The following is a 22,442-nucleotide window of genomic DNA, read 5'->3' on the forward strand; positions in this document are numbered from 1 at the left end:
TCAAGTGGGAGCTGAACATCAGCTCCATCACCAAGAAGGCTCAGCGGAGGTTGTTCTTCCTGAGGCAGCTGAAGAAATTCAACCTGCCAAAGACGATGATGGTGCACTTCTACACGGCCATCATGGAGTCCATCCTCTGCTCCTCCATCACCGTCTGGTACGCTGCAGCCACAGCCAAGGACAAGGGCAGGCTGCAGCGTGTCATCCGCTCTGCAGAGAGGCTGATCGGCTGCAATCTGCCGTCCCTGCAGGACTTGTTCGCTTCCAGTTCTCTGAAGCGAGCTAAAAAGATTATAGCCAACCCCTCTCACCCCGGACAAAACCAGTTTGTGTCCCTTCCATCTGGCAGGAGGCTGAGGTCCATCAGGACTAAGACCTCCTGCCACACAAATAGTTTCTTCCCGTCGGGAGTCAGGCTCATTAACAGAGCCCAGTCCCCCACTGACTGACTCTGACATTCCACCAGTCGCTTTCTTTCTCACTTTCTGTTCGTTTGTGCACTTTATTTTTAATTTTTAATTCCTAAATATTGTTAACTTGAACTTTTATTCCTTTATTTTAAACTAACCCATAGCCTCATACTACTAACCCATAGCATTATATTTGATTCCTCGTGCACTGTTGTTTTGTCGTCCATTGTCGTACTGTCTGCTGTTAAGCACCAACCAAAGAAATTCCTTGTACGTCTCACATATTATGGCAATAAATGTTTCCTGATTCCTAATTTGACGTCTGGGGCGGTGCAAAAGGACTCCCAACCACAACTATACGATGCCCTTGTAATTAAGGGATGACACCGGGGCCGGCATACAATTCAAACTGGCCTGCAGCCCACTTGGCCCACACCCGTACAGCAAGTATCTCTAAAAGGTTCCATTTTTGTATTGGGAGCATCATTTCTGTATTATTCATGTTCATAAACATGTCCATTGTTAATCAATTTCTTAATATCATGAACATCCGTTGTTTCTCCTCATATGGTAACTAAACAAGATTTCTTGTAAAAAATCAATTCAGTAACATGTATTCATGAATTAATTTATTCCAGTCATGTTAACAAGCACAAAGCAGACATTCAGTTTGAATGGAGCCTCATGATGACGCTGTGGCAGATCATTGTGTGCAAGACACGCACACGCACGGAGCAACAATACTGATGGAGCTCTATGATATCACTTACCATTTACTATGAACAATTTGCAATTATTTTCATCTTTTCCTTGTACAGATCAAGAATGCAACATTTTCAGCACATGATAGAACGACAATGTAGTACCAGGATAAATAAGCAGAGGATAAAGCGGAATATTTGGATAAAAGGTAGAGTGAGTAGATCAATGTAAAGATCTCTGGGGTCTAAGAAACGTTCATTGTGATTGCTGTGTGTTTTGTTATGCCACGGTTTGTTTATTTCGTCATGTGTTTGTTGTCATCGTCCGTAGACTCCGCCCTTTGCCCGTTGTCATTCACCTGTCCTCTATCTCCCTGATTGTGTGCCTGATTTGTTTCTCCTGTGTCTGGTTAGTTTCCCCTCCTATATATAGGTATGTCTTTCTGTTGTTCCCTGTCAGATTGTCATTCAGTGTTTTGTGAAGTATCTATGCCCGTACCTACATGTTTTGCGAATCAACAGTTTAAAGAGTTTTTTCTGGATTTTGTGTTTTGCCTTTTGGGGATTTTTTTTGCAAATTTGGTTTTCTCTACGTCTTTACGGCGAGAAAGCCTAACGATTACGTTGATTGTGCATGATTTCACATCTTCAGTCCACATATGTACAAGCTACTAATAGTTGGTGCAAATGACGTGTTGACACAATGTGACCAGTTACTAAAAGGAACCATTAGTATCGGTCAGAATTGTTAAGGTTTAGGCTTTAAATTTGACTTCAATACAATATTTCAAGACAAACACTTTTTCCATCACAATTTTACAACTGTACTTTTCTAAAATTATGACCTTTTTCAATGTAATATTGTTACTTTCTTATTGAGTGTGAAGTATACTGACATTTCACTAAGCTACTACATCATAAGTTCCTCAGAGGTGTCCAAAGGAAATGAGCCACTTAGTTCACAGCTCTTAACTCTATGCTATGGAAAGTCCAGTCAGCAGGTTTCTCCATCCAGACCAAAAAGTCAGAATTCATTGAATTCTGAGGTGGGAAGGGGATGATAGCACACAACACAACCCAGAGTTCCATGCTGCGGGTGGTCTGTTGAGTGCCTGCTGGTCGCACAGCGCTGAGGAAGATTAGCTGTCTTCGACAGAGAAAGCTTGGTGTGTGTTTGGGAATCGCTGAGTGTTGTAGTTCGGATTGTCTCTCACACGCTCTCTGATGTCACTCTTCACCTGGCAGGGGGACAGTGAATGCAAGTTACTGAGAGAATGGCCTTCATATAAAAACTCCTGCTTTTCATATACGACTGATGGAAGGTGGGATGAGAAGAGGGTCTACAGCTAAACTGTTGACAAGGTTTCTCAGGTCTTCAAAGCTGTCAAAAAGGACTTCAGTTCTGTTGACAGGTCACCACCAAGTCTTTTCAACCCTTACTAAGGAACAGCGGTTGCTAATAAATGGCGGTTTGCTAAGCTAACGAACGGCAGTTTATGAGGAAAGGCGGTCGCTACGGAACGGCGGTCGCTACGGAAAGGCGGTTTCTACGGAACGGCAGTTGCTAAGAAACAGCGGTTGCGAAAATATAATGATGCCCCTATAGGTTGGTAAGCAACAACAGTTACAGAGCGGCATATGCTAATGGACAGCAGTTGCCATGGAGCGGTGGTTGCTAAGGAACGGCAGTTGCTAGTGTAATGGGAAAATATAATGTAATCATTGGCGGTTCCTGTGGAACAGCGGCTGCTAATCATTGGCGGTTGCCATGGAGCGGTGGTTGCTAAGGAATGGCGGTTGCTGGTGTAATGGGAAAATATAATATAAGCCTTGCCGGTTCCTATGGAACGGCGGTTGCGGAATGCCGGTGAGATAACCAATTCTGATAACCTGTTGGGTGTATGCTTCCTGTAACTCTGGCGTCTCCAGCTCCCCCTGCAGGCAGTTTGGGTCGGTGACTGGCTGGGCTCCTGCAGCTCGAGCAGCCCGACCTACTGCGTCTGACAGGGACAGGTGGGGCCCTTCACACTGGGTCATCTAAGGACACAAATTCTACTGTTACTCCCCTGAAAAGGAACATTATGACATATCTGCCTGTCCAGGACACAGGTGTCTTCAGGTTGTATTTAGCCTAGCTTAGCACAAAGACTGGAAGCAAGAGTAAATCGTTAGCCTGGTTCTGATTGTCTAATATGATTCTATCTGATTGTGATAGTAAAGTGTGCCGTTCACCTTCCTCCGCTTGGCGGGCATGCTGTGCAGATAGGCATCGGACAGCGGCGGCTGGCCTTTCATCTTCCTCTGAGACAGCATGTCATTTCTGATGATTGGAACCCATTCCTGACAAAAACATACCGCTGATGAACGGGTTATAACTCTAATTCACAAAACTGTAAATTCATAGCAAGGCAACAATGCTCTGATTACTATCACTGTTCTGCTGTATCCACTTCTATCGTGAACAGGACTTAGCTCTGAAAGGTTTAAAGATTGCTATAGCAACACGTCGGATTGGATGAAGAGCTTCCAGTTCTCAGCTTTGTGCCAGATTGGAGGGGCTTCTTTAATGTCGTATTTCAAAAGTAATCAGTACTTGATATCCATGTAATCCTGGGAAAAAAAACTAATTCCTTACAGGTGGAACAGCTGCTGCCCATGACTCCACCCCAGGGGACGCCTCCTCCCGGCCTGTCGGGCCCCAGCCAGGACACGACCTGTCCCCTGATAAGACCGGTTTTACTCCAGGTGATGCTCCCCTCTCTCCAGGGGCCTCCACTGCTGTGGTGGCTGGAGCCGGAGACAAACTGTCCTCCATCTGACATATGGGATGATCACATGACCCATTCGTTCCCATGACAATGTTTACATTAGTACTGCAGCTGCTAGCTGACAGACGCATTGACCTCAGACTGTACCGGATGTGGAGTGGGTCAGAGTGAGTAGTACATCACATTGATAGCTGGCATGGTCGAAGCCAAGGCAAATCGCATTATGTGTATTTGTCTAGGGCAGCGGTTCCCAAACTCAAGAATGCCGCGGCCCACTTTGAAATCTGAAAATCTTTCGCGGCCCACCCAAACCTTTAATCACAACTCTGATCAAAACATAATGATTAAATGACCTTAACAATTTAACCAAAATCAAACATCCGCAAGCAAGGTAGGTCATCGCGAGGTATTTGCTCGCTTGCGAAACGTGAACTTCGTTGCTCGCGAGGAGAATCACTGCTCGTGCTCGAAGGAGTTTTCTACACACTCGTTGTTTTTTTTTTTTTCATTTAGGGGGAGACGGTGCTTTCAGGGTCCGATCGATGTCGCGAGGTGCGTCCGCTCCCGCCGCCCCCTCGTCATCCACGCCTTAAATCTTCGGCCCCTTTTCTCTAACTTATTTTCTCCGTTAAGATGGTTCAGCTACTGTAGAGAAAAGGGCGCCGTCTCTCGCTCTTTAATCTCATGAAGTGCTCGGCGAGAACGACAACTTTGTTTCTCCGAGCGCCCTGAAACATATCTCCATATCTCACGCGCTTGAGCGCTGCTCAGCATCTCGCCGTCGTAGACGAGCTTTGGCATGTTTGGCAGAGCGCCTTGAGCGCCGTGTACAACCAGTATGGATCCACCGAGTAACCAATTGATCCATATATATAAGGTGCTCCGGATTATAAGGCACTGTCGTTTTTCGAGAAAATTAAAGCCTTTTAAGTGCGCCTGGGAGTGCAGAAAATGCGATATATTTACTTTAATACTGCAAGAGGGCGCCCCGTTTGTTGAACAACGACAAGCGGACAAGAGCAGCCGTTTCGAGCGAGAGCCTCATTGTTTTATTAATCTGTCCGTTTAAATAGTTTGTGCTTTATCAACTAATGTTTCACATAACTAATGTGCCGCATCATAAATATTTTTATATTAATTTCAAACTTTTAAAAATTGAAAATTAAACTATTTATTTATTTATTGTAAATGACCTCTCGCGCCCCACCTGCAGTACCTTCGCGGCCCACACTTTGGGAATCGCTGGTCTAGGGGAGCTTTCGTCATGCAGTTTTTCTGCATCTGGACCGTTCCTGCTACATAAGTTGTTCGCAGTGACATAAAGTGGTTCATTATAGCCAATATTTCCAAAGGACCGATCCTATGAACTATAATCATCGGTCACTTATGCCCACCAAATAGCAAGCATCGCAACAGGAGAAAATTAGGAATAGATGACTCTCTTTTTGAAAGTTACATCCACATTTTCTTATCAAACTCAACTTCAGAATGACCAATAAAGGTGTTGGTGTGCAGGACAGCAGCTAAAATTATCAGCACAAATTAAAACAATTAGTGTGTTTGAATCAACTAAATAACGAAGCCCTGAATAATGTTCTTATTGATTGACTCTTAAAGTAACGCACAACCCGTCTTAGTTTTTTTTAAAGGTGTGACTCCTAATTACCTGTGTGTAGATGATGTAGTGCTGGATGTGGTCCTCAGTCACCGGATTGTTTTCCAGAATCACATGCAGCCTCATAGACATCATACTGGTCAGCCAGTTGACCAGACTGGGATTGACTTCTGCAGACATCCTCCTCTATACACACAGAAACATGCAGTAAGGGCCAATAGGGAGCAGGCGCCTGTATCACATAATGCTCGGCTCAGACATGATGAGTACTCACAAGGCGCTGGGTGATGACGGCCGTCAGACATCTCTGCTCTCCTCGTAGGCAGTACAGGTTCAGAGCCAGACACTCAAACAGGCCCTGTGTGCACAGCAGCAGCAGGCGGGGGCCAAACGTGATATCTGCATGAAAACACCACCTCATCTTCACATCAAAGATACCATAACATGTTAGGAGATGCAGTGGGTGGTGTGAGGAGGAGAGGCCACACGGCACCTCTAATGAGAACGATCAGTTTAATCACTGAAAACAGCCGCTCTTTCACAATCTCTTTACTCATCGAACTTTGCTTCAGCTCCTCAGATAATGCACATGACTCGTGGATACGTCTCAAGGGTACTTTCATGCAGCGCTATTAAATGGACTAGTAGCGTGCGACGACTCCCCCCCCCCCCAGCCCCCCGTCGGTCGGACTACTACCCGCCAGTTATTCCAGTCCGCAAAATATTGTCTGACATAAACTGCTTGTGAGGTAAAAAAGGTTGTGGAACACTGTTCTACATAAGACATTAAACACGTGGACTTGAGCTGAGCTGGAGGGGCAACCAGTTGGTCAGCCACCAACTGACTGAACGTACGTACCATTGGGGTGCAGGATAAGGGAGGCCATCTGCGTGAACTGCTGTCTGAGGAAAGACAGGTTGGTCTGAACGATGTCCACTCCGTCCCGCACTGTCACTGTGGCCTAGACAGGACACGCACAGACACAACCCACCAATGTGTATCACTACACATGCTTTAGATGGACTGCAGAGGTGTGTGTGTGGGAGAGGGCGTTCTTACAAAGCTCTCTGCTATGTACTCCTCCAATCCGTTAATCAGCTGCTCGGCTGCTATCTGCAGAGAGGACAATGTGGGATGCTCTTTACTGTGTAACACCGAGGAAAAAATCAACAGATACAAACAGCACTCCACACTGTCAGCTCAGAATGGCCCGATGCATTTTCTTACATTTAGAATTGACTCATTTCATATCTAGTACATACCTACACAGAGTCCCAACCCAATACTTCTATTTCTCTGGATAATTTGGCTGCAAGGTATATACTCAAGGCCAGGACTGTGAATGAACACACAACTTACAAAGACGTGGAAGCTGAATGGGTTAAAACAATACAGAAATAACCATCCTAATGCACACAGACATTTTTCACTCTGGATTGTCCCTTTGTCCTGGTGAAGAAGCATGTGTGTGTGGGCCTGATAGCCGAAGTGTGGCACTGTGGGCAACGTTATTAAGCTTGAACAATAAATGAAAATTTGCAATTGCAAATCGGGATTTCGTTTCAAAATGTTTCAGCGCTACCTGAACGAAGACATCCCCAGGGTCTACTTCAGACCTGAGAACCTGCTCGTGTGTGGACAGTTAACAAGCAGGTGTCACAGGATGAAATAGAAATACAATACATCAGCTTCAGATTGCTATATGACAGCAGTGTGAGGGAGTGTACAGTTCTCACCTCTATGTTGGCGTCACTGGGCTCTCTGCCCTGCAGGTAGTGCTCATTGAAGAAGTCAGTGAGCTGGGGCTGGATGCGACTCAGAGGCTGGGCGTTCCCATGAAGCAGCAAGACCATGTCTACCATGGAGAAGCTCTGACACACCACGGACAGAAGGTCACCAAAAAACCCTGCCGGGATGAGTCAGCACATCAACAACAATCGTGGAGATGCTGGGATGATTGGAGATGTGTTCAATGTTTTGGCCCGATCCCAGCACACTGGCTGGAACCTGAAACGTGACGAGGAGGTTACTGTTAACCTCCTGCTGCAGTGTGCTGATCTACGACTCACCCACAGCGTCTCCAGAGCCCTGCGAGAAAAGGTTGCTGGTCTGGGACAGTCTCTGGATGAACTGGGCGATGCTCTCTCCGTTGCCCTGCTGGGCCCCCAGAGAGCTCATCATGGTGGACAGCACTCCCTGCACGATGCCAGTGAACAGCTCCGGGCTCAGAGAGTCTCCACCTGAATCGCCGCCGGCTAGAGTAGGAGAGGGACCACTGGACTGAGGGGGGACTGGGGCGGCAGCCCTACGCTCAGCTGGCTGGGCAGACACAAAAAACCCAACACGTTTATGGCTTTGTTTAGTACAAACAAACCAGTACACTTTTCTGTGAACTGACCTGTGTGAAGTCCGAAAGGCCCTGGAAGAAGGCTGGCAGTGTCACGGTGATGGAGGGAGCTGCTCCACCAAGCACAGAGCCCAGTAGCTGGGCCAAATGTCCTTCAGGACTTCCCTCTGTGGGCTGGCCAGTTGACGGAGTGTTGGTGGTGTGGGTGGATGTCTGTCCGGAGGTGTTAGCAGAGGGAATGGGGGGAGACACGGTGGAGGACGAGGTAGAGATGGAGGACTGAGAGCTGGCCAAAGAGGATGTGGACATGGGGTCCCCTGGAGGGGGGGTAACCAAAAACAACATGAATAAAAAAATCGGGATACGGATCTCTCACATTCAGGATTTTTATTTATGAAGTGGGATACATACTGAGTATCACTAATTTGTCAAAGCTCTCTGGTGGGTGAGACTGTTTCTAATTCATCTACATTTGCATAATTGCAATATATATCTTTAATCAATTATTATCGATTGATATATTATCCTGGTCAGTTTATCAGTTGAGCTGTAGAGATAACTTATTGATTTTAGTAAGCTTTGTTGCAATGACTGTCAATGTGCATTTACATCCTTACAACTACAGTTTGGACCGAAGCACCATAAAATTCACCCACCACATACAGTGCGTCCGGAAAGTATTCACAGCGCTTCACTTTTTCCACATTTTGTTTTGTTACAGCCTTATTCCAAAATGGATTAAATTCATTATTTTCCTCAACATTCTACACACAACAACCCATAATGACAAAGTGAAAACAGTTTTTTGCAAAGTTTTGCAAATCTGTTAAAAAGAAAGAACGAAAACATAACATGTAGGCCTACATAAGTATTCACAGCCTTTGCCATGACCCTCAAAATATAGCTCAGGTTCATCCCGTTTCCACTGATCATCCTTCAGATGTTTCTACAACTTGATTGGAGTCCACCTGTGCTAAATTCAGTTGATTGGACATGATTGAGAAAGGCATACACCTGTCTATATAAGGTATCACAGTTGACAGTGCATCTCAGAGCATAAACCAAACCATGAAGTCCAAGGAATTATCTGTAGACCTTTGAGACAGAATTGTATCGAGGCACAGATCTGGCGAAGGGTACAGAAAGATTTCTGCAGCATTGAAAGTCCCAATGAGCACAGTGGCCTCCATCATCCGGAAAGGGAAGAAGTTTGGAACCACCAGGACTCTTCCTAGAGTCGGCCGCCCAGCCAGACTGAGCGATCGGGGGAGAAGGGCCTTAGTCAGGGAGGTGACCAGGAACCCGATGGTCACTCTGACAGAGCTCCAGTTCTATGAAGAGAGGAGAACCTTCCAGAAGGACAACCATCTCTGCAGCACTCCACAAATCAGGCCTGTTTGGTAGAGTGGCCAGACGGAAGCCACTCCTCAGTAAAATGTTTGCAAAAAAGCACCTGAAGGACTCTCAGACCATGAGAAACAAAATTCTCTGGTCTGATGAAACAAAGATTGAACTCTTTGGCCTGAATGCCAAGCGTCATGTCTGGAGGAAACTAGGCACTGCTCATCACCACAATACCATCCCTACAGTGAAGCATGGTGGTGGCAGCATCATGCTGTGGGGATGTTTTTCAGCAGGAGGAACTGGGAGACGAGTCAGGATTGAGGGAAAGATGAATGCAGCAATGTACAGAGACATCCTCGATGAAAACATGCTCCAAAGCGCTCTGGACCTCAGACTGGGACAGTTCATCTTCCAACAGGACAACGACCCGAAGACAACAGCCAAGATAACAAAGGAGTGGCTTCGGCACAACTCTGTGAATGTCCTTGAGTGGCCCAGCCAGAGCCCTGACTTGAACCCGATTGAAGATCTCTGGAGAGATCTGAAAATGGCTGTGCACCGACGCTCCCCATCCAACCTGATAGAACTTGAGAGGTTCTGCAAAGAAGAATGAGAGAAACTGCCCAGAAATAGGTGTGCCATGCTTGTGGAATCATACCCAAGAAGACTTGAGGCTGTAATTGCTGCCAAAGGTACTTCAGTATTGAGCAAAGGCTGTGAATACTTATGTACATGTTATGTTTTCGTTCTTTATTTTTAACAGATTTGAAAAAAATTTCAAAAAGCAGTTTTCGCTTTGGCATTATGGGTTGTTGTATGTAGAATGTGGAGGAAAATAATGAATTTAATCCATTTTGGAATAAGGCTGTAACAGGACAAAATGTGGAAAAAGTGAAGCGATGTGAATACTTTCCGGATGCACTGTATACGCAGATCCGTCTTATCAATAAATATCTATAAATAACAAGAGAGAAGTAACAAAAACAAGTGGCATGTTCAGCTACTGTTGTACTTTGTAAAGATATCTATACGGAATAGTTGACACTGACCTGGCTGCCCCGCCATCAGGAGCTGTCCAACCAGACCACTGATCATCCGGGTAAGGGAGGAGGGAGCCGGAGGGGGGCCCTGCTCACAGTGGGGTGAGGGAGGGCAAGGATAACAACAAATTTATTAATCTGGGAGTATTAAATACTCTGTGAACATAGCTAAAGATCAACTTCAAATGAATCAGCATATGAATAAAATTTGAATCTTCCAATTCATTTTAAAATAAAATAATTTGAAAATGTGATTTTTTGTAATGTCCCTGTGTTTTTTATGCTATGACTCGGTGAAAATGATTTTGGGCTCGGCCCTCAAACATCTTACCATTTGTGTCATTTTAATGTTTTTTAAAGTGGTTTCTTACATTCATCAAGAAAACAAGGATGAATTGATAATGTTGACCCTTTTCCCTCTGCGCTGGGGTTACCTGCTCCAGCTGTTGACCAGCTGCGGGTACTGTGGCCCTCAGGCGGATGGTGGTTCCTCGCGGTCCTACAGGTTGAGGGATGTGGGGGGAGAAGGATGGTCTGTTGATAACAACCCTTGTCCCAGCAGGTTGGGGGTGCTGTGTGGAAGCAGCTCCCTCCATGTTAGAAGCTGAGCTAGCGACAGACTCCACCTGTGCTGGGGGGCCAGCTGACACTGCAGGGGCCATGGCGGCGGCTTGGTGGGACATCTGGTGCACAATGGCCTGCATGAACTCAGAGGGTATTCCTGAAAACAAAGAGTGTCCACTCATCGACTGTGACCCAAATTAATCACTGCAACTGTAAGGAGACAATTATTACCATAGCAACAATCACCCTATCACAGAGCAGCACTAGGCTGGGCAGTACCTGCAGTGTTCGGCAGTCCTGGGACCTGAGACCCGGAAGCTGCCTCACCTGTTCAACAAAAGAAGAGTTGTATGTAACTGGATGTCTGGATGTCCTGGCATTCATACTTTCATCTTTCTTAATTATTCATTTCTATGTCAGGGTTTCTCCTAGGTTCACAGTTTTGGGAAAGGAGGGGCGTGCAGACGGCCGGACAGCGACACATTTTCTATGAGCGCATGTGTAAACGTGTTACCGGAAAGAGAAATGACATGCCATTGTGTAAATAATATAAAGAACATTATGTTTTGTTTAGCAAAAGGATAAGGTATCTGTATATTTATTCCACATGAATTGTTTCTGCTAATGCAGATGATCTGTGCAAAATTCATGACTTCACTAGTCTGTCTGACTGGGATGTGGTCCTTCCATATACTCCTCCTGCTCCATAATTCCCATTGATATGCATGAGATACTGGCATTGATAGTCACACCATCACCATTCATCTGCATCATGACCACAGGCTCCATGGCCTGGTGGGTGATCTGGATTACTCGTGGTCCTCCCGGTCCTTGTTGGTGACTGGTCCTATTGGACAGAGAAGGCTGATCCGATAGGCCAGCGCCGTGAGGCGGCTGGTGTTGTCCTTCAGCTGTCGGTCTCCCATTAGATGTCATGGTCACTGTTGTCCCTAAGTTGATCTGGAGACAGAAATACGTGATGTCCTTCAAGGAGACAGACTTGGTGACGTTTGAATGCAACGGTTACTTGTGTACAACGTTTTGTAAAGACCTCTGGTATATTTCCACTACTCTCAATAGCAAGAGCAAACTGCCACTTGATTAGAGTTACAGGAGTATCTTTTGTGGTACCACCAGAATACAGGCAGACTCATCAACTCCTCCTTCACCAGAACAACTTGTTTAGCTTCTGTTCATCTATGTAGCACACACAAACTGTATTCAGAGGATGTCTCATTTGTTAATGTATTTGTGGTGGCGGGGTGTGGTTAGCTCAGGTGCAGAGGGGAGAGCGGGACAGTGGTTCGGGAGACGGTGCCGTCAGGTGATTAAGAAGCACAGGTGGAAGTGATCCGGACTGATTGTCTCCCTTTTGAAAAGCAGTGAGCAGGACCTGGAGCGAGAGACACTGGAGCAGACGCTCAGGGGCCAGGCCGAGGAGCGGAGCAGAGGAGAGCAACACTACAAATAAATGAAACCTGCTCACTGCGAACGAGAAAATAAAAACATATTGCCCAGTAGACCCGTGTATCCGTGCGTCCTTGACGAAACCCGATGGTGGTAACGATATCGCTGCTACAGTATTAATTACACATAAGTTACGGACTGACACGGACACACGTGGCGGCAGTTAGTAGGGAGAGTAGCAGTGAGTGGAACAGTTTTTCTGACCGTGTTATTTCACGGAATTAAAGTGGATTATTCTTCGGACCTATGAGTGTGTCAAGAGAAACCGCAATACTAAGGAAGAAGGGAAGCTGTATTCACCAACTTGTACGGAGACTCTTAATAAATAAAACACGTTTTTGCTTTCACTAATGAGTGTGAGCTATGTGTACATGACCACAGCCACGTGCCAGATTAAAGTTTACGCTCTGCTAAAATCTTTGGAACCTACAATCAGGATCATGAACCAGGAAACGGTATCACAACGTAACCGTTTCATTAATGTGGTTACGTTGAGTGTCTGAAGTAGGTCAAAAGAAAAGCACTATTTGGCCATGACCTCAGAGCCTGTGTATTAGTTAACAATAACATAATCCCTTTGTGTGCTTCAATATCAGCCTCCCAAAAACCCACCAAGCAGCTTACATGTAAGATGAGCCCTAATAAATGACATTCTCACTTTTCTCCACAGCTGACAGAAATGATATCATAGAACATCAGAGTGCCACCTACTGGAACAGCCATGTGAGGCAGACCAGGCGGCAGCAGAGCCATTGGACGGGCCACGTACAGGGGACGTGGGGGAGAGATTGCCAAGTTACAGCGTAGGTCACCGAGCACAACTAAGCCGTTGCCAAGGAGTCGCAGGGCATCTCCGACCTGGTTGAGAAGGTGCTGGTTCTGCTCCCTTTCCTGGGTCTGTGAAAGTAGACTATTTTATTAAACTGCTTGTGGAGATTTTAGGCCAAATGTTGGACCTGAAACAAAACAAACACGTATTAGTAACTGATCCAGTGGGGGAGCGGGTCGTCCTTCGATCAAAGGATAGGCGACTCGATGGTCCACTGGTCCTGGTTTTGTGTCCAAGACACATTTTGGAATGATAGCTCTATAGAAAAGATGGTGCATATCTCCAGCGGTTTGTATTTGCCAATCGCTGATGGTTAGTTACCAATTTTTATTTAATGCATGCTATGAAATGACAATCTATATCTCGGTATAGATACATAAAAACAGACTTTCTTGGGAGTATGGAGTGACCCTGATTGAATTGTAGGGGAAACACTGGGTACCATTTAGTTTTCAGTGGCTTGAGCTGTTTGAAGACTTGAAAGGTCCTATAGGGGTACAAGTAACTACCCCAGAACAGTCGGTATGTGGACAAAAAACCTATTCAGGCGGGTGCTGTTGATGGACACTATTTGTCCATTAAAAATGGCAGAGCTGTATCATTTTTCAGCAGCATGTGCATCAGTAAACAAGCTTCATTTGTTCTTATTGGTGATTTTCTCTTCCTTAAGTAGCCGCAGGCCCTCTTACATTGTTGTTGTAGTCTGCTGAGGTGGCTGCCACAAGTATTGAGTGGGTCCTCTCTATGAAGGGCCGTAACCTCTCCTCCACCCTCCTGACCTCAGACAGAACCTCCACCAGGTCTGCTGGACTGGGGTGGCTGAGGACATACAGAACAGGAGGAGACAGCGCCACAGAAATAGATCAACCATATGATAAAGAAAGCTGATGGAATGCTCCCATGAAGATTTACAATTACAACATTACAATGTGATTAATTCTGATTTAATAAAATAACAAGAAACATGTTTTCAGATCTCAAATAATGCAAAGAAAACAAGTTCAAATTCATTTTTAAACAACACAACACTAATTGTTTGATAACCTTGCTTTACAATGACAGCTTTCATCGTCCTGGCATGCTCTCCACCAGTCGTTCCCATTGCTGTTGGGTGACTTATGGCATTCCTTCATGCTCCAGCTCAGCTTTGTTTGATGGCTTGTGACCATCCATCTTCCTCTTGATCACATTCCATAGGTTTTCAATGGGATTCAGGTCTGGAGGTTGGCCAGGCCAATACAGGGTCCCGATCTGGGGCATGTAGCAATCTACTGCTGGAAAAAACCCTCCTCAGAGTTAGGTAACTTGTCACAGCAGAAAGAAGCAAGTTTTCTTCCAGGACATCTTCGTAATTTGGTTGATTAGTTCGTCCTTCAAAGACAAATCGGCCGATTCCAGCCTTGCAAAAGCACCCTCAGATCTTTAACTATCCTCCACCACATGGCACAGTGGGCACCAGACTGTGGCTGATAGGCCTCGACTAGACATTAGACGATCAGGTGCTAGGCAAAGCTGAAATTTGCATACATATGGTCCAATCCTTACAATCTGTGGTAACCCTCAGCCTGGCTCTTCTTTGCTTCTCAGGGATGAAGGCCTTGAGCCCCGCCCATAGGAGCACACTTCTTGCCCTGTACTTAACCCCAGCTGCTGATTACATTCTCTTTGCCGGTCAGAATGTCTGACTTACTTGGGCTCGCTGTTGGCTGATTCCTCTGCCTGCGTGGATAATGGAGTAGGAGGGGAGCGGGTGTCCATTAGTTGAGATGCTCCAGTCCCTCTAACTGTGGAGGAAGAGGACTGAGGGAACTCTGGCTGTGAATGGGATCTGCTGTCACTGGACTCTCCCTACAACACATGAACATATCACAATACAATGTGCACTCAGTCTGTTAGGTTGGTTCATGGAATTTGATGCATCTATCTAATAAATGGTAATGGTAAATGGACTGTACTTGTATAGCGCTTTTCTAGTCTTCTGACCACTCAAAGCGCTTTAACACTACATGACATCATTCACCCATTCACACCCATTCATACACTGATGACAGGAGAACCATACACAGTGACACCTGCACATCAGTAACTACCATTCACACACTGTAGTCGTAGCTTCAGGAGCAATGTTGGGTTAAGTGTCTTGCCCAAGGACACAACGACATGCGGGTTAGCCGGGCCTGGGATCGAACCAACAACCCTCTGATTGGAGGACGACCGTGCTCCCCACTCACCCACAGTCGCCCAATAAGCAGGTAAGCTCTACAGCATTGAAGATAAGCCCTGCTTTAACACTAGAAATTATCTTTGTCAAATGAGACAACACATACATGCGCAATACACATAGTTGTTGTGTGTATTGTGTAAATGTACCAGTCAACCAGTGGTAATGAACATCCAAAAGTCCAGTTCCAATGCAAACAGACACTGGTAGTAGCTGATAGTAGGACCTTCCATGGGGGCAACAATGTAATAGCTACGTAGTAGTTAGAATATATTAAATGCATTTACTATGCATCTGCAAGTATAGGGGCCACTGCGAGAATATTTCATGGTTTTGCAGTCCATCCATTGTCAAAGCGCTTATCCTGCACGCAGGGGGGCTGGAGTCCATCCCAGCCAACTTTGGGTGATAGACGGGGTACATCCTGGACTGGTCGCCAGCCAATCGCAGGACTAACACAGAGACATACAACTATTCACACTCATATTCACACACCTACTGGCAATTTAGAGTCCCCAATTAACCTGTTCCCCAGAACATGTCTTTGGACTGTGGGAGGAAGCCAGAGAACCCGGAGAGAACCCACGCAGACACGGGGAGAACATGCAGACTCCACACAGAAAGGCCTCTGGATGGAGTCGAACCCAGGACCTTCTTGCTGTGAGGCGACAGTGCTAACCACCACACCACCATGCCGCCCCCATTCAGTCATAAAAACAAATAAACATAATACAAACATAATTTCATGAAAAATGCCATGACCTTCATCTTGAAGTCCCTCTCTGCTGTGTTCTGTAATTAGGTTTATACAATTTCAGTGTCTCTACCTATGGAAATATGTGGCAGAGCTGCAAATTTAAAAGACATTGTGAAGTGAAAAAACAAATGGGGAAGAGGATATAGGGCGGTCTCTCAGTGTGGGGGATGACCCTCAGACCCCCGTTAGTACGAGCAGGAGGACAACTGAGGGTCCACAAGGGACAGACCTTTGGGTACATTAGGCCAGTACTGTGGAGTGATTAGCAAAAAGGAAAACACTTTGAGTTTACAGTGGTTTTATTATGCTAATGTTTAGCAGGTGGCTGGCTAGATAGCTAATCCGATGTTAACTGTCAACAAATAATAAAACAGGCTTCGGAATAAGTGCTTTATCCATTTTTTGACACAGCAGCAGCAGCCTAACCATGCTAAACCAACTTTTCTATGCAGGGATAGTGTCGTCCCTTCGGGTCCAGTGGCTCCCCGGTCGCCAACTTTCTCGTTTTTTATTGTTGAACGCGGTTAAATAATCAGCTTACCTTAGTCAATTGCTTAATTTACAATTAAAGTTTGACTGTGCTAATTCGAAAGTAGTGTTTACAATGACGAAGTATAAATCCTGTAGTTAGGGTTAGAGAGATTACTTGTGAGGTCTCAACCCCAGCATGGCGGCAGGAGGCCGCAAGGGGGCGCCGAAGAACGCGTCCTCCGGAGCCAATCACCATAATTCTGAACACCTGCGAGGGAGGATGCGTCCTCTGGAGCCAATCACTGGAATTCGGAACACCCACGAGAGAGGAGACCTATAAGAGCAGTCCGACGCAGCGATCAAAGTGTGAGGTATTGCAAGTACGCTTCTCGGCTGAACCCTTTGTTTCTCTGCCCCTGAATTCCCGTAGAACCAGTGAGCTTCCATGTATCGACCTTCCGCCTTCTCTCGACTACGAACCTGCCTATTCCCTGAATCAGATATGTCTCTTGCCATCCTGTGTCTCTGAACCACTGCCTGTCCCAGGATTCCCAGTACTGCCTTATCCCTTGAGTCTACAGTTGCCTGTCGTCCCAAATTAAACATTGAGAGCTCTGCTCTTGGGTCTGAGCCTGTCTCCTGAGTCCATTCGTTACATTACTTATTTTTCTGTAATGAATATTTACCCAGCTTATTAGCAAACAAACCATGCATACACAAATAACTACATTTTCTATTATTTAAAACAGAAAAAACAATTAAATACAACTACTGAATAAATAACTAAATATTAACAACAAATAAATAGCTCCAACATACATAACAAAAACACAGGATTAACAGAAATCCTGAAAATAAACTTTAAAATGATGTAACTTCCAAAGTAATATATATTCAAACAGATTTGTTCCCTCAATGTTTAGGTCTCTCGTCTACACACAAAATGAGTCTACGGACACTCATTCTGAAAACGGCTTCACAGGTGAAGGGTTTTAATAAACTGTGGTTACTTCCTTCCCAAGTGGACTCTGACATGCCTGAATAATGTCAAAATAATGTTTTAATCGTCTATTTTAAGGTGAGGTTGAGCGGTAAATCAGTCCATACGAGTCAACAATTTTTCCATAGCACCAAATAAAAGAAAACAAATTGTAGCACTTTAATTATACTTATAACGGCTTTTATCTATAGCAAGTTGTAAATCGGCTTATTTGATTAAATTGCCCTTTCTTGTTTCGTGTTCTTCTGGGTTTGTATCCTTATGGTTGAAATATACTTATGACATGTAACAATTAGGAAATATTTCATAGTGCTTTATTATTTTCCAAAGGAACATACACTTACCAAGCATGCTCCGATCCCTTTCTGTGGTGTTAAAGAGACAGTTGACATAGCCTTTATTGACACTTACTAGCAAGCATTTTGACTAATTTTGTCTTTCTGTCAGTGGCAACATCTCCCCTGCAGAGTGAAGCTAATGCAAAGGTGACCACTAATACATATTTTACATAATTACATATTATACATGGGCTTTAAAAGGCACTTGAAGACCCTTTACATGTTAAAAACAATTAGAACAAAATTGATGACATGAGAAAAAAGAAAATAAAAAATACATTAATGACTTAAAGCAGATTTAAATAGGTTGGTTTAGGGTAGTTTTAAAAGTGGCGAGTGTCGAAGAATGAATGAGGGGTTCCAGAGTGAGGAGGCAGCGATGGAGAAGGCCCTGTCCCTCTAGGGCGATGCAGGGACTCAGTAGGGTAAGGAGGTTGCCATCGGTGGGTCAGAGGTTGGGAGCGTGTTGATGTAGGAGGTTGGAAAGGTATGATGGAGTGATGTTGTGAAGGGCTTTGTATGTAATGAGAATAATCTTGAACTGGATTATGTGCTGTACGGGTGCCCAGTGGAGGTTTTGGAGGACATGGGTGACTTGGATCTGTTGATGCTAATGAATTGTCTGCGGTCGGAGAGGTATGATTTGAACCATTTTACAGTGTCAGTAATGTGGAGGGAAGAATCGAGATAGGAAAGGAGGGTGGAGTAGTCGATGGGGTCGAGGGCTGCACTGAAGTCAAGAAGTATCAGGATGTTGAGGGAGTGGTCATCAGAGGAGATTGTTGATGACTTTTGTAATGGTAAAAATGGAACTGTGTGTTACCGCCATCTTAACCTTGGTTCTTATCTCAACTTTGTTTGCAACTTCTCGTACCTGCCACAAAGGATGGCCTTCACATGTGTGTATAAAAAGTCAGCCTTGTTACTGCTCAGAGACGCCATTTCCTCAGTGATATGTGCTTGTGTATTTGACCTCCTGCTTGCAAGCAATAAATGGACGTTTGCAGCTTTGATCATTCATCAAGACTCTGCTTTTATTAGATAAACATTAAAACAAATCGTTCTCTCAAACTAGTTTTATTGAAATATTCCACAACAATTCGAAGAGGGTAGTTTCTATGCTGTGATGAGATCGGAAACCGTATTGAAATGGTTCATACAGTTGGTTAAAATGATGGTCTTGAAACAGACCATAAAGCGGGGGATACTTGAGGGCGTAAAATCGCCAGACTCGCAGCTTCAAAATGACAGAACACAAATCAATGGATGACGTTACAATCACTAAATACACTTCGGTGTACCAATGTGTTTAGTAACAGAAGAGTTGAGTGGACCGTACCTCCAGCCTGTAGATTAGAGCATGAGCGTCTCTCAGCAGGTTCCCTGCCAGCTGCAGCCTCATTCTGGGCTCACTCTGCACCGAATGGTCCAAGTTAATCCGCAAGTCCACCGACCCATTGCTCTGCGAACACAGACATCAGTCAGCTGCACAGGAAGAGGAAGACTGAAGGGTTTAAAGACCGATGAGATGATGACTGGTGAATAATGATTCATTACCCCGGAGCTAGTGCTGACCCTTGAGTTCCTTCCAGCTTCACCGACTCCAGTCCTCATCTGCTGAACAGACATCTACAAAACAAAATGCAGCCATCACAAGGCATGAGATTATTCTTGCCTCTAGAAGATGATGCCGAAGCTTTGGTTTTGACGTAGCAGGGTCATCCCCACCTGGATTTGCTGTTGGTCCATGATGTTGACCGGCAGGTTGAAGGTCCCCAGCATCACATAGCTGTTGCGATCATGCGGTGCACCTTGGGGGGAGGTAGAGGCACGGCTGCTGCTAATGCTGCTTCCACCATCTGGTCCCCTGGTAGAATCATCCACCCCCTCAGCTCCAGAGGTGGTCGCCTGAGGTGGGGCACGCTCTACCAAGTGGATTACCTTCTCATCTACATCTGATGGAGAAACAAAGGAACAGACTTCACACTGTCAAATATGAATATATATTGGAATATCTTAAAATGAATATTTGTAATTTACTAGGGTTCCAGATCAAGGTTGATAGTAAATGTCTTTTAAAATGTCTTAGCAGTATCTCTGGTGATCAATTGCACTTCATATTCTACCAAACTGAGGATCATACTAGAATATCAGCACTAAAAGGACATAGCAGGGTAAAACACAAGCAGTTATTTGGTAACAGCTGATAATGACATAGAAGAAAATAAAAATACCCAGCTAGACCAGGTAATACAGACACATTCTATATGAAAGAGGGATCCAAAAGGAACATTTAGACAAATCAGCAAACAATATTTCTGGCTTATTAAAACTTCCATTGGCATTTTATCAATTAAAGCCTAGTTTATGCTTCTGCGTTTTCAGAGCGACGCAGACGCTAGACCCCCTTGCGTGTCTTTTCACACCTTCTATGATAAATAAATAAACCAACCAACGACAACAAAGCAAGACTTTTAAGGCTGCCGCATGCTTCTGTGTCGATCCCCTCGTTTCACTTCCTGGTTGTAAAGTCTCGCGTGTGTTGCAGAGCGATTCACCTCCAGAACAACAGGTGGAGTCACGTGTTTTGTTGAAGACGACCTAGAGAGTCACGTCTTTGTGTGTGGTTGGTTGCTTTATTTATTTATCATAGACTTTATTGCCACGTGCATCGACACTGCTGCTTTTCATCAAGGGCACATTTGTCCCGTATTTTCCTCCACAACTTTGTTCCCCTCGTTTGTGGAGATCTCCCTCCATGAATCAGAGGCCATCCGGCGTCCTTATAGTCCGCCAATGACGGCTTGTAGAAGTGCTCATATTTACGCATTTCTTCCCACAAAAGTTCTTCAATCTGATGCGTTCTCTCGTAAACATTCTTCGTTTTAATAATGGCGGTATTGTGCTATGAAAAGGGAAATGTGAGACTCCGTAAAGGACGTAGTTAGCGGACCAATCACAACCTTGTGCGCTGCGGGAGGCTGCGTCGCTTGGGTCGCTTTCCACGGAAGCCTTGAAAAATGGGTCGACGCACGCAAGGAGGTGTGAAAAGCGACGCAAGGGACACGCAAGGGAGTCTTGCGTCTGTGTCCCTCTGAAAACGCAGAAGCATAAACTAGGCTTTAGAACCATGAATTGAAACCAGTGTGTCGACGCAACGACGCAGACGCAGAAGCATGCGCCCGACTTAAGTCTATGTCCTTTAAAGTAAATGTTTTTATTGTGTGTGAGATAGTGACAGACCTTCGAAGAATCAATGCCAGTCTCCATTGACCCCTAAAAGTGTAGGTGTTGAACTATAGTTGAATGAATAACATTTGAACTAATGTGAAGGACTTAAAGAAAACCTAAGGAATATGATTGCACAAGTCTACTTATTTCAAGGTTACGGTTTACCTGGCATGGCACGTATACATAGATGTGGTATCCACACTATCCAGGTGATGCTCACCTTCGGACCAATGCATTTCACTTTGTCTCAGTAGTTGGGAATGCAGACAATGGAGCCGCAACGTGAGCTAAAGTAACCAATATTCTTGTGTGTGTCGATCTTGAAGTGAGGCGGAGGTTATGACCCATCGTGTGACCATGCTGCAGGTACTCACGGTATTCACTCAGCGGCCGCTCATCCTGCAGCACCCTGCCCTGGTAGATGAGCCTCTGCTTGTCTGCTGGGATCTCCACTGATGATGATATGTGTTCCTTGAACTGCTTCACTGTCAGCTAGTGGCACAACACACAGTTCCATACGTGTCATTGAAACGGGAGGGGGGCAGAGGAGTCGAAGTGAAGCGGTGTTTGAATGAGGATTACCTCGCCTCTGACTTTGTAGCTCCTGCTCTGAGAGTCCAACGTCTTCACGGTGACTTCTATCATACCGCTAGACTCAGCCACACGCCCCAATGTCTGAGATAAAACAGCCTTCAGCCACCAGCAGACCAATAAAGGGTGAAATGACAGGAGAGACGGCTGCAGTGCCTTGTTGATGTTATTAGCTTAGCCAGTCAGCTAACATCAGCCCACCCCGGGTATCGTGCTCAGCAGCCCGGAGATGTCCCCCGCCGCGGACGTCTGTCTCAACCCGACGTCTAGTCTGCTAAACGACACTCCTTGGGAATTACAATCCCAGTTTATGACGGGTTCCGTTAGATTACCAGGTTAGAGTTCCCAAAATGAACCACCGTACTGAACGCAACGTCACAAGACCCCGATGACGTAATCAGAAGCGCCTGTTTGATGCCTGCAAGCTGTCGCTTTTAAAACTGTTCATGTTGGACGTGTTTGTATTCTCCGCTAAATATATGGTTATACCACCAGATAGTACAAGGACTACAACTAGTATTGTTATTACTAGTATTATGATGTCCATGATATTTATAGTATTGCTTTGTATAACTTGTTAACGTTGGCTGTTTTAGCGGAAGAATTTAGAATTCGATGTTTTAAAGTTGGATGTATCTTCCATCGATATCTCTCTGTATTCTTTTCTTCAAACTTATATTCAGAACCCACGCGCGACTGTGTGTGCATGTCCATACATGTGTCTGTGTGTACGTGAGTGTTCCATGC

General features: G+C 45.2%; 1 protein-coding gene across 9 annotated transcripts; it reads right to left on the bottom strand.

Moving 5' to 3' along the window:
- Positions 1-1,022: 1,022 nt before the first annotated feature.
- bag6l (BCL2 associated athanogene 6, like) lies at positions 1,023-22,107 on the bottom strand. Of its 9 annotated transcripts, none has more exons than XM_040189185.2 (23): positions 21,687-22,107; positions 21,479-21,596; positions 19,602-19,828; positions 19,431-19,502; positions 19,213-19,335; positions 14,777-14,934; positions 13,776-13,905; positions 12,969-13,154; positions 11,549-11,750; positions 11,070-11,117; positions 10,661-10,947; positions 10,236-10,314; positions 7,894-8,159; positions 7,565-7,814; positions 7,232-7,401; positions 6,555-6,608; positions 6,354-6,456; positions 5,769-5,893; positions 5,546-5,680; positions 3,747-3,926; positions 3,344-3,451; positions 3,002-3,148; positions 1,023-2,349 (listed from the first exon to the last, which is right to left on the bottom strand). In XM_040189185.2, the coding sequence occupies exons 1-23, from the start codon at positions 21,747-21,749 to the stop codon at positions 2,251-2,253; spliced, it is 3,330 nt and encodes a 1,109-aa protein (XP_040045119.2). In that variant the 5' UTR covers positions 21,750-22,107; the 3' UTR covers positions 1,023-2,250. The 9 variants fall into 9 exon arrangements, with proteins under 9 accessions (XP_040045119.2, XP_040045118.2, XP_077937403.1 ...); XM_040189184.2 differs by having other exon boundaries at positions 11,543-11,750; positions 21,687-22,105; XM_078081277.1 differs by lacking the exon at positions 3,747-3,926.
- Positions 22,108-22,442: the final 335 nt, after the last annotated feature.

The sequence above is a fragment of the Gasterosteus aculeatus genome, chromosome 10, assembly GCF_964276395.1.
Source record: "Gasterosteus aculeatus chromosome 10, fGasAcu3.hap1.1, whole genome shotgun sequence".
Taxonomy (NCBI): domain Eukaryota; kingdom Metazoa; phylum Chordata; class Actinopteri; order Perciformes; family Gasterosteidae; genus Gasterosteus; species Gasterosteus aculeatus.